The sequence below is a fragment of the Trachypithecus francoisi genome, unplaced genomic scaffold, assembly GCF_009764315.1.
Source record: "Trachypithecus francoisi isolate TF-2019V2 unplaced genomic scaffold, Tfra_2.0 Lachesis_group1, whole genome shotgun sequence".
Lineage (NCBI taxonomy): Eukaryota > Metazoa > Chordata > Mammalia > Primates > Cercopithecidae > Trachypithecus > Trachypithecus francoisi.
In genome coordinates this window covers 157,209,791-157,227,271 of record NW_022681454.1, presented here as the reverse complement: position 1 = coordinate 157,227,271, position 17,481 = coordinate 157,209,791, and the positions used below count along the sequence as shown (strand labels likewise).

The 17,481-nt window shown below is 34.9% G+C and overlaps 1 protein-coding gene across 5 annotated transcripts in view; it reads left to right on the top strand.

The window, feature by feature from the left end:
- The window catches only part of MARCHF1 (membrane associated ring-CH-type finger 1), an 867,095-nt gene that overhangs the window by 787,157 nt on the left and 62,457 nt on the right, over positions 1–17,481 (top strand). For all 5 annotated transcript variants that reach the window (XM_033215596.1, XM_033215593.1, XM_033215591.1 and 2 more), the window contains one exon: positions 9,638–9,818. In XM_033215596.1, coding sequence (XP_033071487.1) covers positions 9,638–9,818 — 181 coding nt within the window. The remainder of the gene's footprint in view (positions 1–9,637; positions 9,819–17,481) is intronic.

Sequence of the window (17,481 nt, the reverse complement as noted above, 5' to 3'; positions counted from 1 at the left end):
AAGACAGGGTCTCACTGTGTTACCCAGGTCGGTCTCAAACTGAGGTCAAGCAATCCTCCTGCCTCGGCCTTCCAAAGCGCTGAGTTTACAGGCATGAGCCACTCACCCGGCTTATACCACATTTTCTTTATTGATAAACTGATGGACATTGAGGTTGTTTCCATAGCTTCACTCTTGTCAATAATGCTGCAATGAACATGGGAGTTCAGATACCTATCTGAGGTCCCGATTTCGATTCTTCTGGATACTTAGAAGTGGGATTGCTCACTCATATGGTATTTCTATTTTTAATTCTTTGAAAAACGTCCACGCAGTTTTCCATAGCAGCTGCACCGTTTTTATTCCTAACAGTGTCCGAGGGTTCCAACTTCTCCACATTCTCAGGAGCATTTATCTTGTTTGGATCTGGGTGTGTGTGTGTGTGTGTGTGTGTTTTGATACACACACGTATTCTGATGGGTGTGAGGTAACATTTCACTGTGACTCTGATTTGCATTTCCCTGATGATTAGTGATTTTGAACACCTTTCTATATAGCTGTTGACCATACACAAAGCTGTATGTCTTCTTTAGAGAAACGTCTTTTCAGTTCCTTTGCCCATTTTTTTTAACATAATCTTAATTTTTTTTTTTTTTTTTTTTTTTTTTTTTGAGATGGAGTCTTGCTTTGTCGCCGGGACTGGAGTGCAGTGGCCAGATCTCAGCTCACTGCAAGCTCCGCCTCCCAGGTTTACGCCATTCTCCTGCCTCAGCCTCCCGAGTAGCTGGGACTACAGGCGCCCGCCACCTCGCCCGGCTAGTTTTTGTATTTTTAGTAGAGACGGGGTTTCACCGTGTTAGCCAGGATGGTCTCCATCTCCTGACCTCGTGATCCACCCGTCTCGGCCTCCCAAAGTGCTGGGATTACAGGCTTGAGCCACCGCGCCCGGCCAATCTTAATTTTTTATTCAAATTATGTGGTGGGTTCCTACTCCAAGCAAATACAATTAAAATTAGTTTGTGTGTGTGTTTGTGTGTGTGTGTATGTGTGTGTGTGTGTGTGTGTGTGTGTGTTGGCACTGGCTGAGGGAAATACAAGGCTCTGTGTAATCTTTGTTTTTCAGCATGATATCTCACTACTAAAATAATTGTATTATTAATTATATTATTATATAATAATGTGGTATCCATTGTATATAATAAATAAATATACAAAATATGTACTAAATATTGTATTTAGTTGGAGTAAGAACTTTCATGCTCTTTTCATACTTGGCCACATAATGTTACCAAATTACCCAGTCAATCCTACTTGTAAGTGTTGGCTGAAAACATCTTCTATGCCTAGTGTATTCTACCAACATCCTTCTCCATCTGCCATGACTCTAACCTAGCTTCAATTCCAATTCCCATGCCACACCTTCCATTAAACTTTAACCACCCTCCCCTGGCCCCAGATCCGAGATGATCTTTCTCTCCTTTGCATATAACAGCACTTGACATGGCACACATCCCATTTTAAATGTATCCTGCCTAATTTTGCAGTTGTGTGATGCATAAACTGTCATAGTATAAACTTCTTAAAGGAAAAAGACTGAAACTAATTCATCTTTATATTCATCATAGAACCTTATAAAACCTTGCATATATACATATGCAACAAATTATTTGTTGACTGAATGAATGAACGAGTGAATAAATGAATAAAAATTGATCATTCTTCACTCAATGTGGTTGGAACTGCTGTAAAACATCAGTGTTTTTCACTTACTTGCCTTTCTGGAAGAATTCATATGCAAAGGCGTATTTCCAATTCAATGCATTTTTGGTTATCTGTAAATAAAGTGCCTGCTTTGTCAATTATCCGTGGCAACTTGAGACTTTCTTTGATGTAATGCTCAGCCAGATAAGATTAATGAGTGGACAAAATTGAAAGGAAGTCATGGTTGAGGATGAGCTTACAAAAATTCAAAGACTTAGCCATCACAAAAGAGAAAAAGATCAGAAAATCAGTTTGAATTAAGAATTTCTGCCACATGCAGAAAAGAAAAAGACTAAAAGGTTATAACTGCATAATTTTTCCAATAGCTCTGTTATTATGTATATATGAAAGCCTTCTTCTGTATCTGACCACATATATTTCTTTGATTATATCTACATATTAAAGCAAAATGAGTTTTTATTATCTGTCCCTTTGTTTTGCCGTTTTACTTCAATGTATGCAGCTAACAAAAATTTAGCCTAATAACTTTAAGCACACTTGCTTAGAAATATCTCTAGTTTAATTTTGTCAGTCTTACAAATATACCCAAAAAGATCTCAAAGCTGATATAAAATGAATATTTATGACATATGCAAACGTAGAGAAAATCATAACCTTCGGATATTCGTTCAATATATATTATCTATTTACTTATCTACAAGTCATCAAAATTGTAAGGTAGGATCTGGAAAGATAAATGGCACTGGGGAAACTCATTTCCTTTATGCAGAAATACATGGTCCTCTGAGCTAACCAGTGAGTATAGAGAGGGCAGTAAAGCGATGGTTAACAGGGAAGGGATTATCCTAAAAGACACAATCCAGCTTTTCATTTCTCCTGATTTGGAGGATTTGGACAGTCTGAACTGATCTTAAGATAAATAAGAAAGATCTGTTCTATTGCTAGATACACTGACTGGGACTCCTAGGGCTACACACATCAATAGAGGGAATGGGGGAATCTAATGTGTTTCAAGAGCCCATGGAGACCTCTCAGAAAGTCTTCAAAGAGCCTCTGGCCCACTATGAGACTGAATCACTAGGCTAGATGAGAATAGAATCTCAGTGGGAATCCTCAGTCCCAAGCAGAATTTAAAGTCCTAGTATCAGTGGCATCGAACCATCTCCAGAGGGGATGAGACGCCCAGGGGAAGCAATTCCAAGAGCACCTTCCCAATCCATTTCAGAATTCAATGTCTATGAATTCAAATAATACTTGGTCTCCTCTGCTTTCATTATTGACCAAGCAAGGTGATCATTATCTTCTTCTCTGCTGTTTTCCATCACTGTGATGTCTGGTGGGGAAAAAAAAAAAAAATGTGGCTGATTACTTGCAACTCTTGGATCAACTCCAGGAATAGAGTTAGGAAAGCTAGGGACATTGCCATGTCATTGTCTTTGTTGTTGATCATTCCCTACAGCTCTGTGCAGATGGTCTGAGGTTTTGACCAAGTCAGTGGTGACAAATTAGGGCATGAAATTAAACTCAGGAAATCATGCTATGTAGCAACTTTTTTGAGTTGAAAATATTCCTTTGAGAAAACAAAACACTTTTTAAAAATCTCATATGTATGAAGAACTGTTACTCATCTGCAGATGTAAAAAAGAGTACATATTCAGAATGATGAAACTTATGATTGCAAAAATGATATCTGTTGGTAAAATATTTTTATTCTTATGTCATAACTGTATTTTTAACTTGAGTTTTCAAGGTATTTTAAATCTCAGGCTGAATGATGGCTTAGGATATTTATCTTCATTTTTGTTAAGGAAACCTTATAAATCTGGCTTATAACACCTTTTTGTTTTAAGTCCAAAAATGCATGCTGGCTCCATGTCAGTAAGAGTAACTGGAAACAGCTGTTAGTCGGAATGACATTAACTACTGTCCATCTTGTTCTCTGTTTATGAAGTATGTTACTTCTCCTTTCTACTGCAGATCAGTTTGCTTGACTTCCTCTGTTGCTCAGATAGGGTATAAAATTGTTACACCTCAGTTTAGTTCCTTAAATGCAAATTAAAGAGTTCATGGTATATAAAAGGATCACACATTTCTCACTTTCACTATAAGTGAGTTTTCCCCAAACATAAACAAAACACTGGTCATTGGTAACAACTTCTGAAAATTGCCATATCTTCTGACTAAGCTGGCTTTTTTTGGTCTATGCTCTGTAAATGTTTAAATAGAAGCTTAATGAAAGCCAGTCCATTATGGTCTAGTGCTTTGCCATCTTTATCCTGACTTCTTAACATTCTCATAACTTAAATTACTCTGAATATCAATACAAATTCACAGAAAGATCCTGCCTCCACAAAATTATTAAACATGAATTTATTCAGCTCATAATTCCAGAACTTGCATGAATGAAATAGTTAACAAACAACAGAGATTGTTTATCTGTGTGGTATAGGCTTTAAGAGCAATGGCAGCTCAAGAAATAGGAGAGAACATTATAGGGAAGGAAAAACTAGGGGCTGTTTAATTAGGGATGTGAGTCTGAAATTTAGATGAGTCTTAATTTAGATGAGGTGTTATTAAAGGAGGGAAAATATCAAAGGTATGAAGAACATACTTGAGGAAATTCTCAGAGACAGACTTTAATATAGAGAATGCAATACACTCAGGAAATAATCATCTGACCATTAATTTTTTTAAAATACTGCTTTTAGTAGACTATTATGCTGTAAAATGGGACAAGAGTGGTCATAGACTGTTAATAAGGATTAAATTAAGTGATCAATTAAGTGACATCAATTAATAATTAATCATACGAAATAATTGATTATTAATAATTATCACTTAATTGATCACTTACTTTAATTCTTACTAACAGTCTGTGACCACTGTTCTCCCATTTTACTGATGATGAACTTGAAACACAGAGATTAAGTAATTTAACACGTATAGATGGGCAGAACAACAAATATAATGCTGATTGTATTTTCAATAGCCACACCGGTGTCTCCCAACATTTTTTACAACATGCAGAACATGATAACATTTGTGAGTCAACCAGGGTGAATGGACAAGCCACTCAAGACCTCAGAACTGCTCTCTAAGCTGACAGGAATCAAGATCTTGGCACAGCAGTAACTTATTTGTGGCAAAACCCACAGCTTATTAGCTGTTAAACTCTGTACCATGCTACTGTGGTTGTATGTCAGAGATCCGTGGAAAATATGCCTGCATAGGTAAGGTAAACTCAAATTGTACAAGCTCATATGAAAAGAACATGAAGCAATTTGGGTTTATATGATTGGTGATAGAGTTCTTGAAGAGTGGCAGTATATTAAGAGGATCTGAATAACTGCATATCTTAAGAATGATTTCCTAATGGAAGGAACACAGTCTTAAAGATACTTTGTGTCTCTATTGACAATCCAAAGCCACTAGAGACACGGTTGTGGGGAAGAAAAGGAAGAAGATATGAAAGACACTGAGGTGTCTGATTTTCTTTGCATATAGCAAGAACCAAGAAAATGTACGTGAATGAAATGACTATTGAGGGAAAGAATTTAACAGTTCTAGAGTTGCATAATACTATGGCCCTCACAAAGATTTTTTTTTTTAAGTGATGAGTTTTAAAAAAACTTATGAAGAAAAAATATAATTCTACCAGTGCCAGGAAACCTTGGCAAAGGATGGGGACAGGGAGTACTAAAGACCATTTGAAGATATGTAAGACCAAAAAATAAACCCTACTTTTCTTAAAACTGAAACATTAAGGCAAGAGATGTGAAGCATACACACACACACACACACACACACAAATCTAAAATTTAATTTGCTGCATAGCATTATGTGGTCTGCTATTCACAGATAGCTAGAAATTATGTAAAAGTAAGAGTTTATTCAGTCATAAATGGTGAAAGTCTCAACATATGCTAATTAGATCGCAAGCAGACTGGTAAAATACTAAAATGCCAGTAAAATCTGTGAATTCAGCTTGTAACTGTCACTAGGTGACAGATACCAATGTGGATCACCAATAATTTTATAGAATCATTCAATTCCCAAGCCCCAACTTCCCATCAGGTAAAAATGTACCCAAATTATGAATATTTCATAATGCAATTTTATTACATTATTGAAATTAGCTTTTCTACACAATTATTCTGTTGGAAAAGCGTGTTCATGTTTTCGTTACTGTATTTCCATTTATAATTCAGCGATTGTGATTTGTGTGAAATATATCAATTTAGGAATTATTTAATTCTCTCTTTAATGGCACTATCACATTATTTTTATTTCTAGTAGATATTTGAAGTTGATATTTAGCTTTTAAATTCATTTAGAACAATTTCAACATGGTTTGAAAAGACTCCTGGGGTTCAGCTTGAGCCAGATAATTTGGAAAAATTTCAAAATGCTAAAAATATGTAAAAATAAATCATGTGAAATGGGAATGAAAAATGAACCAAGCTTTTGATTTTTCCTATGGGAAATAACCTTAATTTTATGAGAAAATGATATTGTTAGTGGTGCTTCAGGTAGTAGTTTTAGCAGAAATTTTTAAAAAGGACTTTATGAGACATAAGAAGCTGGATGATAGTAAACTGGTCAGGTCAGTTTGAACTCAGTAATCAGCGAGGTCTTTATTTAAAGCAGTTTATGAATAAATTACTTTTTCAATGTCAATGAAAAAATCAGAGCTGCAAAATCTTTTTCGTACCTATAGAGCATTTGACACAATCTTTTTTTAGTGATGAATTTATCTGATAGCATTAACTGCAGTTTTGTTTTTTTTTTTTTTTCAAATAAGAAATTTTGTTCATGGAAGCAACAGGAATTAATGCCAAGCCAAGCAGGGTTTTCATTTTTATTGTGTGTTTCTCTATGTACTTTTACTTGAGTTTTACTGCTAACTGCAGAGGTGAGAGTGATTTATTTTGTAAAATTTGTTGTTATTATTGTCAATAATATTAATACATTGTCTTTAACTCAGAATCACATGTGTACTTTAAAGCAGAGAGCTGTGAACATTTTCTGAAAGGGTCAGATTGTAAATATTGAATTGAATCATTTGCCAGATAGTAAATGTTTTAGTTTCTACAGCCAGATGGTCTCTGCAGCAACTACTCAACTCTGCTGTTACTCTGCAAATACAGCTCTAAACAATACATAAACCAGTGGGTAAGACTGTGTTCCCATAAGACTTTATTGATTAAAAATATGCAGTGGACAGAATTGGGTCATAGTTTACTGACCCCCGGTTGAAGAGATTTTCTTTTTGTGGAGGCAGGAGATGGATGTCCAAGGAGTTAAGAAATATCAAACTCTTATTGTCTATAATTCATTAGATTTTAGTGGCTCCAAAAATAAATATTACAACTTAAGTGTTAGAGAAGCCTCTATTTACTTTTACTGACTGCTTTTGTAATAAGTCATATTTTGTTGACTGAATTCAATTCTATTCAATTTACATCTACTGAACATCTATGGTATGACACTAAACTGGCAACGAGCATGATACAAAATGTAACAAGTCCAGTTTCTGAGGCCTAGGTTTGGAGAGAAGCTATTTCAGGTTTTTATATTAAAAATAGGCACTCAGATACTTTTTAATTTTCCCTTAACACGTTGGCCTTTCATATGTGGTGCTACACCCAACGCGGCTGCTTCCTAAGTTGGTTCGGGGGAAGGGGACATTAATATTGACTTTCCCTGTGTTCTCATCCCAGCACTTCCACCCCGGAACTTTAGATGGCAGTGTTCCTTTTTGCTCACTTTATTTTTACTTAAGAAATTCATTCAAAATCCTGGTGTACTCTGTCATACTGTTTTACTTTGATGTCTCGGGGAGCGTTGGGTTTCAGTTCCTGTATCTTTCTGCACTATCTGAGCGAGCAGCCATTTCATTTCCCCTGGGGAGAGAGCTGATATATCTATATCTATATACACTTTATACACTGTAAAGGAAAGAACAGTAGCAATGATTCATACATTCTTCCAGCCTGCCATTGTGACTCAGGTCAAAAAAGTAATTATGTAGATTTTTTTTTAAGTTTAAATGTTACATTGAACATTCATGTTGCATTTTGTAAAATTTTGTTTTAGATTTAGGGGCTACCTGTGCAGGTTTGTTACATGAGTGTATTGCATGCTGCTGAAGTTTGGTTTTCTAATGTTTCCTTCACCTAAGTAGTGAACATAGTACATCATAGGTAGTTTTTCAAACTTTACTTCCCACCACCCTCCCCCACTTTAACAATCTCCAGTGTTTATTGTTTCCATCTTTGTGTCCCTGCGTATGCAATATTTAGCTCCTACTTATAAGTGAGCATATGCAGTATTTGTTTTTCTGGCTTCTGTGTTAATTCACTTAGGATAAGGGCCTCCAGCTGTATCCATGTTTCTGCAAGAGACATGACTTCATTCTTTTTATGGCTGCATAGTATTCCATGATGTAAACGTGCCACATTTTCTTTATGCAATCCACCACTGATGGGCATCTGGATTGATTCTATGTCTTTGCTATGGTGAATAGTGCTACCATAAACATATGAGTGTCTATGTCTAACAAATTTAAAGCAACATTTCTAATGAAATTTATTAACAATGTCTAACTGCTGGTTACATCATTCAGATTATTAAAGGGCTAAGATTTGAATTCACCAGCTAAAGTTATGGGAGACTTGTCTTATCCAAAGAGAAAAATAAATTACTTTTTAAAATCTGAATATGAGATAAAATGATTTTAGACTGCAAATCTGTGAAACTAGAATTCATAGTAGTTCAGAAACTGATTCAACTCAATTCATTGGTAGATGTATTTATTAGCATTTTTAAACAATAAGATTTGCTGTACTCAAATTTTATGTGATCAGTGATTTTTGTGATTTTTTAGACAATGATGATTATTGACAGTTTAGACCATTTGTTGTGACCAAATAGGTGTGCATCTTTGTAAGAACATATCTGTAATATTTTCAAGCTAAGACTTCTTGTATTAACTTCATTCCATCATCATACCTTAAAATTTTTGGAGAACTTTTCCACATTGGTAAGATACCATATTTAATAAATTTTATGCTATGATCTGATATTATTGAAGTAACACAATAAAGTTTACCAAACTATAATATTCCTTAGAATACTTAAAACTCATAACTTTTATATATGAAAGCCCATAGATAGTATCCTATTAAATAGATTAAATTGGAGACATAGCACGATAGTGGTGCTATTAAAATTGACTTCCATGTATGAATGAAATGACAGTGCATTATTGATGTGCTGGTGTGTAATGCACAACTTATTACATGATTTGAGTCCAGCAATGACCACAAAAGTAAAAGTCAATTAATACAGGTTGAGTATTCTTTTTCCAAAATGGTTGGAGCTAGAAGTGTTTCCAATTTCAGTTTTGGGGGATTTTGGAATATTTGCATATATGTAATGAGATATTTTGGGTAGGACTAGAAGTGTGTTGGATTGGGGATTGTTTTGTTTTTGTTTTGATTTGGCAATATTTGCACATACATAATGAGATATCCTGGGGATGCAACCCAAGTCTAAACACAGAATTCATTTATGTTTCATATATACCTTGTACACATAGCCTGAAGGTAATTTTACTTTTCCCTTCGGGGTAGTGAATAAACTGGGTTGTGCACCTATGTTTTGACTAAATGGAATTTTCTACTTACGGCATTGTGTTGGTGCTCAAAAAGTTTTGGATTTGGGAGCATTTCAGATTAAGGATTTTCAGGTTAGGCATGCTTAATCTGTGTTGGTCATAGATTTGGTTCCAGCATTAAAGTTGGAGTGAAATGTCCAAGTGTTCTGAATCTTAGATTGCTGTTTCTAACAGCCCTGGTATAAGCAAGGGCAGAAACAACACAGGCGAGAAATGTTCTCTGGGAAATCTCATGCTGGCTGCTGCGTCTTTCCACAGAATCTGTCACTGCGAAGGGGATGAAGAGAGCCCCCTCATCACACCCTGTCGCTGCACTGGGACACTGCGCTTTGTCCACCAGTCCTGCCTCCACCAGTGGATAAAGAGCTCAGATACACGCTGCTGTGAGCTCTGCAAGTATGACTTCATCATGGAGACCAAGCTCAAACCCCTCCGGAAGGTACAGTATCTATAGGAATTGATTTGAGAGGGACCATTTGCAAAGCAGACTTGTTTTAGAAATCTATTCCCTTTGCCAGTAAGATTCTTCTAATATGCTAATATCCATTAAGGGTACGTGTCTTGTGTTGAGCTCATTGCACAAAATTCATCCAAGTGTTTGCAGATAATCCTTCCTTTCTTCTATGTTTTATATTCTAGAGCTTCTGATTGATATATTACCTTCAATGCTTTTTTAAAGGTGTGTGTACATAATAGATGTATATATGTATATGCATGCAAAATGTACTTGTAATTCGATGTAATTGAATTGATGAGAACTATGAGAGTATTGTGCTTATGGAAGCGAATTCCCAAGAAGGTTACGTGATACATTGCCTTAAGCAACATCAACTCATCAAATTTCTTACAAGTTATTTATTAGGTAATAGAAGAGAATGATTTCTTCTATAAAGTGTGTACTAGTTATGTTTGCTTTTATTTGGGAATTGGTTTAATGCCTCATGTGTAATTAGAGTAGGTAGAAATAAAAGGTACTATTTTCCATATTGTGCATCAGGCTGTAAGAGAGAGGTAAGTATATTTTGTATCTATAATGTTTGTCTTCCAATTCCTCATTTATGTTATATTTTTCTAAAGAAGAAAGGTAAGACTCTAAGTCAGATACAAAGTTAGTGTCTCACTCAAAGCCACCGAAGAACAACTTGTAAACAATACAAAAAAGGACGATGAACTTTATATAATTCATGTTTGATAGCTGGACTTCTGGATTTTAGCATGTAACTTATTTATCTTTTTGCCTAACTGTAGCCTTACATATATGGCTGCCTCAGTTTCCAAGGGAGAGTATTAAGACCACAGTTTAAATAATGAATCATCCTAGAGATACTTTTTTTATTTAAATTGAATGCAAAGTGAAAGTTATAGGACATTGCCTGGAAAGAAACACAATGGGTTCCAGAATGAGCAGAGTTGAAATGCAAACAAGAATATTCTAGTACATATCTGATTGCTGGCTAACCATTGCGATTCTTCATTAATTCTGTAAATTGTATGTAGAGAGAATCACATTCCTTGCTTTTGTGGTAGCCTCAATTTTTAAAATCTACAAATGGTTTATAGCCATCAACAATAATGCATAGAATTCATTTAGGATATGCATGGTCTTTTCTTAACAATGGAGTGACCTGAGTGCTGCAGGGTAACACTGTTTTTCTAGGGCCCAGAGGTATCAATGCCAGAAATAGAAATGGACCTTGATTCCTTGCCCTTTGCTTCATCTGCTGGACAGATGCTGAGCACTGTCTGCAGTAGTTAAATGACACATTGTACTCCATGATTTTCTAAATGTCTTTTCTTAGTCCTCAGGGAACTACAAATTATTTCATAGAATCTATATATTTCTTCATTTTTTTCTCATCCTAAATTTACATGAAATTTTCATTTCAACTTTGTCAAATACATTATTTTAATTTGAGGGCCACAATTTAGGATAATAACATATTCTAATTTTCTCTTCTTTACCATATCTATCACCACAACTCATTTTTTGTTTAACTAAAAAACATGATGCTGAGAAGAAACTTGAAAAGTCTTTTTATTTCACTGCCAGCTTTTGTAGTATCTAGTATACCTTTTCAATATAACTTTCATTCTTTGTTAATATTCCATTCTTAATAATTTACAACTCTCTCAGGAAATCTTATTTTTTTCCCTCAACAAACACACTAATAAACCAGAGAAAGGCAGCAAATATATCTGTCTTTTTAAATGTTCATGATAATGGACCAGGCACAGTGGCTCACACCTGGAATCCCAGCACTTTGGGAGGCTGAGGCAGGAGTATCCCTTGAGCCCAGGAGTTTGAGACCAACCTGGGCAGAAAAAAAGTGAAATCCTGTCTCTACAAAAAAAAAAAAAAAAAAAATTAAAAAAATTAACCTGGCATGGTAGCACACACCTATAGTTCCAGCTACTCAGGAGGCTGAGGAAGGAGGATCCCTTGAGCCTAGGGTTTCAAGGTTGTGGTGATCTATGATTGCAGCACTTGCACTCAAGCCTGGGTGATGGAGCCGCACCTTGTCTCAAAAAAAAAAAAAAAAAATTCATGATAATGAACGTGTCACAGCAACCTAGTGGGCACCTACGTACCTACTATCTGTTGATTAATATCTTAGTTTCTTCTAAAAAAAATCTTCTTTGATTAATTTGAATAATTAAATTGAATGATTTTCTTTTATTGATTATTGATATATCAGTATATTAAGCATTGATGAAGGACAGCATTTCAACATTTTTTATTTTTAATAGCACTTATATATGTATAGGGGTGTTGGAATCTGATCCAGAGTTTGCTTCCCCAGCACCCACAGATGTGTTTTATTTGAGCCATGGGTTAGTTACCAACATTTAAGCATGTAATTATTTCATGTGCAATTCCATACATGTGAATTTATTTGAAAAATCACAGTATCTGGCTTTACTGGAACCACATTCCCATATGACAACAACCAGTGGAGCCAAGTGGTTTCTAGCCCCTTTAAAAAGGGACTTGCTTTCAAATTCTTCACAGTTCTCAGCCTTTCCACTCTTTCTGATCCTGAGACCTTGTGCCATCTCCGCTCATCTGTGTACCTCTGTGGCACTTGTGTAGGGATCTGAATCTTCAACTTCTTTTCTAACACATGAGTCCTAGACATGAGGAGCATGCCTTCTGTTCCTCCCTCCATGATGCATAGGCTTTAAAAACCTAGAGAAAGTATTCTAATGTCTCACTTTCTCCTTTAAAAATATGAGGCACTTGAATAATACTTAAGAGGCAGTAATCATAATGATGACCTGCTCAGTCATCAACCTGAGTCATCATATTCTGAGGTGATACAAACCATACAGATATGAGGCGTTTTAAAACTGTTCTAGTTGGGCTATTTTGATGGCACTAAGATTCATCAACAGTTTTCTTTTGGTAGTTTCTAAACAGTTACAGAGAATGCTAGGTATAGCATTTGGTTAGAATACATTTGAAGTACATCCAATTAATTGCCTTCAACTTGGTAATTCTATTACAGTTTATAACATTCTAAAGAACAACCCACATGAAACAATTAATTTAGCTAATGATGTTGAATTTCTGCCATTAGCCAATGCAGGCAGGAGATTCTGTTTAGATGAAATGACTTCTTAAAGTAGAAAGGTACAATTCTGCATAGAAAGGTGCAAATCTTCATAGGCAAACCTTGGGACTTAATGGTTAGTTTCTAAAGATATCAGCAAAATGTTAACTCATTAATTGCAACTCTTACTCCACCAAAATCTAGTTAGTAAATTCAAGGTATCTTAATGTTTCCAGAAGACAATCTTTAAAGTGAAAATAAAATCAAGTGCTTATTCAAGGAAAAGCAATCTTCATCATCTTTAAGTCAGTAGCCCAGCTACTTTTGTAACACTCAATAAAAGTCTCATTAATCTACTAAGTTATCCAGGGTCAGAAATATTCTGAGGGCTCAGAAAAGTCGAAATGTCACACATAAAGAAAGCATAGTGACTACTCAGTGCAATTGGAAAATGCACTCAGGATCAACTAGGAAGCATAAACTAATTTCCTATTCTGAAGCTGAAGAATTGCATGGAGTTCATATTTGAGTTACTCCTGATTGGGCGAAACCAAATGTTAAATATGAAACCAAGTTTATGAGGATAGCAAATACTACTGACAGCTTTCTATCTCCCCAAATATATGTTTTCTGTTTTCTATATAGAAACTATTTGGCAAATGTACAATACAGGATATGTAACTCCATGCATCTTTTTATCTCTTGTCTCATTTGTACAAATAAAACAAGATAATGAATAAATTATCTTTGCTTTAGTAATGCTTATGTTGAGCCATATGCACTAACCATTTTTGTAGATCAAAAATAGTTGAAAATTGGAAAGTTCATAAAATATAAGTTCTGTGTGAATTAACTATGTCAAATAAAAAAAGTAGTAATCTTGGTATTTCTACTTTTCCACTATAATTATTTACAGTGCTGTAGTTGACATGCCTATTTTTAAAAATGAAGAACTATCTTTAACAAACACAGTTAATTCCTTCCTTGCCTTAATTTGATGTAGCATTCGTCTTTCAAAAGAGCCAAGCGCTGGTGCAAGTTACCATGGCAGGTTAACTGCCCCAAATTTGTTATTGATTATTTGATGATTGTTAATTATTAATGATGTCTTATCATTAATAACCTTAAAATTGAACAGGAAAAGGGATAAGACCAAATTCCTAGCTAGAATCTTCCTGCACCCTTTGAATGATGTTGCCTAATGACAAAAATAAATTCAAAATGCATAATTTTCTTACCATTAAGGGGAATTTGCTATTTCACTGACATGACCGCCACAAACTGAATTCCTTCTATGGGCCAAATATTTAGCATATATCATTTAACTAATTCAGTTTTCATTACAATCCTATTTTATTTAGGCGTATCAAGACCCTTTGGCAGAGGAGAAAAATAAAATATCATATCAAACTCGCTCAATATCACACAACTCAAAGCTCCCTGATTCTAAAGCATGTTCTCATTGCACTGTGCTACTCTACCGCCAAATAGCTGAGGCATTCTCTCTTTAAACATCAAAACTTTAATTCTTACTTAAATAATTCCTGATAGAAGTCTTTTAAAACAAATCATTCTAAAATTTTTTTTTTCTGAAGTCGTCTTTCGTAAACAAGAATATTTTACCCAATGTATTTTCCTCATATCTCAAGTATATCATTGTATTCACACCAATTATTTTTCAGGTTGAAAACATTAATGACTTCTATATCTTGAAATACATATAAGGCTGTTTAACTTCATTCTGCTTTCCATCTGGGTTTGTTGTTTCTCTTTCTTCTCTGTTTTCAGAGCATCAGCTGTCATTTCTGTTTCTCGAATAGTCCTTATTCAACATTTAATGTAGCTACTCCTTTTCTGCTTTAAACAACATCAACAACAAGAGTTAGGGCTTACAAAAATGGGTCTACAGGGCCAGGTGCTGGGGCTCACACCTGTAATCCCAGCACTTTGGGAGGCCAAGGCAGGTGGATCACGAGGTCAGGAGTTCGAGGCCAGCCTAGCCAATGTGGTGAAACCCCATCTCTACTAAAAATACAAAAAATTACCCGGGTGTGGTGGTGAGGGCCTGTAATCCCAGTTACTCAGGAGGCTCAGGCATGAGAATCGGTTGAACCTGGGAAGCGGAGGTTGCAGTGAGCCAAGATCATGCCATTGCACTCCAGCCTGGGCGACAGCAAGACTAAGTCTCAAATAAATAAATAAATAAATAAGGGTCTACAAAAGACAATTCAAGATGAACTTCTGTTCTTTTGAGCATTGGCAAGAGTTTTAGTGTGCATGGACATTCTGAAATCATTCTATGGTTCTTTGAGTTATCTTTGGCATTCGTTTTAATTAATTCTCAATTTTACTTAAAGTACTTGGGATTACATGATAAGAAAGCCCTGAGCAATGAAGTTTTGATGTCTTCAGGCTATTTCCCTATCATAGGAACCCAATTCTGTGGAGCAGATTTGCTATTCCATTTATTCACAAATATATAAGCCTGAAAGCAATGAAAATTTCTGCCGTAGTATAGCTCAAAGCTTTCCTATAATGCTTGCAAAAAAAAAATTCATACAATTCACAATGCATACTCATTTCCATTCTATTATTATATGATGCCTAAGGGAAGTCTAAATGACTGAGAACACTCTAGGGAACATTTCTAGGGAAATGATTTTGTTTTCAAACCTATATTCTTCAAATCAGCCAGATAAGTTTTCCACAACAAATTTCTCACTGTCCAATGGTGGTATTGTCTACAGTCAAATGCCCTTCCCTTTACTTTCTCACTGCTTCATTCATTAAGAAGGAAGAGTCCAGTAGGCTACTTAGCTGTTTGCTCTGAAAAAGACAAAATAAGTAGACTACAAAATAACAAAAAATTATTAAAAGAAGAGTATTTCAACTTGATTGGAGCATTAATCATTTTACTAATTTTTTGTCTTTGTTTTGTTGTTTTTATTTGTTTTATTTCCTTAACTCTTAGAGGTACAATTCTTGCTCTTAGAAATACAATTGATATTTCAACTAAAATAATATTCCAGTGTGAATAGATTACAATGCCAACATGTATCAAATAATTAGGAGATGAAAAATACAGGTGTCTCATGATTTACTCTAATAGAACTTGGGATTTATCACATGGATTATATCGTTTGCCTTTAAATAAAATACTAGTAGGTCAATTCGTCTTTTGAAATTTCAAAGAAATTCACCTGAGATTGGTATTATAGAGTAGCTTGTTCAGATAGAAATATTCTTCTCTGGGCAGCAAAAGAGCTTATTCTTTTGGGAACCATCCACCCATAAACATAGTTCTCCCTCTAGTCAGAGTTCAGTTCATATCACCAGCAAACTATGTTCTGAATGATTGTTCTGAGAGACCTCCAATCATGCCCAGTTTATTAATTCTCTCAGCTTACTGTGTTATCTACCATATGCCAGTCATGTTCAGTAGTGAACAAGATAGAATAAAACCCTACCCTCAGGGAGCATATAGTCTACTGCAGAAGGATGGAACAAGATGAAAGAATTTTCTGTAACTGTGGAGGAAATGGTACAGGCAATTCAAAGAGAGAGCTGTACACCATCATGTGCTTGGTCTTTGTAAGACAATTCATATCTAAAGCTATGCAAAGCAAAAATAAAACCAAAAACGTTATAAACACATAGAAAAATTAATGTCTCTCTCTTTTGTTCTCTGTGCTTCACAAAACCGAGACTAATCAAAAAGTGTTATTTAGCAGTTAAATATCCAGGACACTACTGGAGAGAGAATTGGGAATACAGAGCAGGATTTAATACAGGCTGTCACAAAGTAGCCTTAAATAAACAACTGCTGAATAATAATTGTTGACTGGATAGATTAAATGGAACTTTTTTTAGTACTTCCTTATTAGTAGATTGATACACTACTTTAATTCTGTTAATTGTTTCTTTCTTTGAAAACTATTGCTGCGAAAACACAACCTCGCTTGCTTAGTAAGAATGTCACTCTGTGTTACTATTACAGATATGAAAGTAAATACTTAACTGTAAAAGGATACAGATCCACTTCTGAGAAAAATCCATTTTTTATTTTAACAAGAACTAAGAATACACAAGAACTAACAATACACAAAATGGAGCTTCTTTTATTCTGTTTTTTGAAGCATAAACTATGTTTAAAATGATGAAGTCAATATTCCAATGATCTATATGGAAAGCACAAAAAACATCAAGTTAGAGTGTGCAGAAGTCAGAAGCATACACACACAGACACACACACATAATTACAACTAAAGATTTCCCCAAAGCATCATCTTATGATTGAGTTTTAAATTAATTTTACATTTAAATTTTTATTAAGTTAAATATATTTCTCAGCTGTGGAGATGTTTTTCTTAATTTGAGGAAGTTCAAAATGCAATTGAAAGCTATATTAATAACCAACCAGAAGAAAGAATTTCAGAGCTTGAATACTGGTCTTTTGAACTCACCTAGTTAGATGAAAATAGAGAAAAAAAATTTGTAAAAATGAACAAAGTGTTCATGAAATATAAAATTATATAAAGCAACCAAACCTAC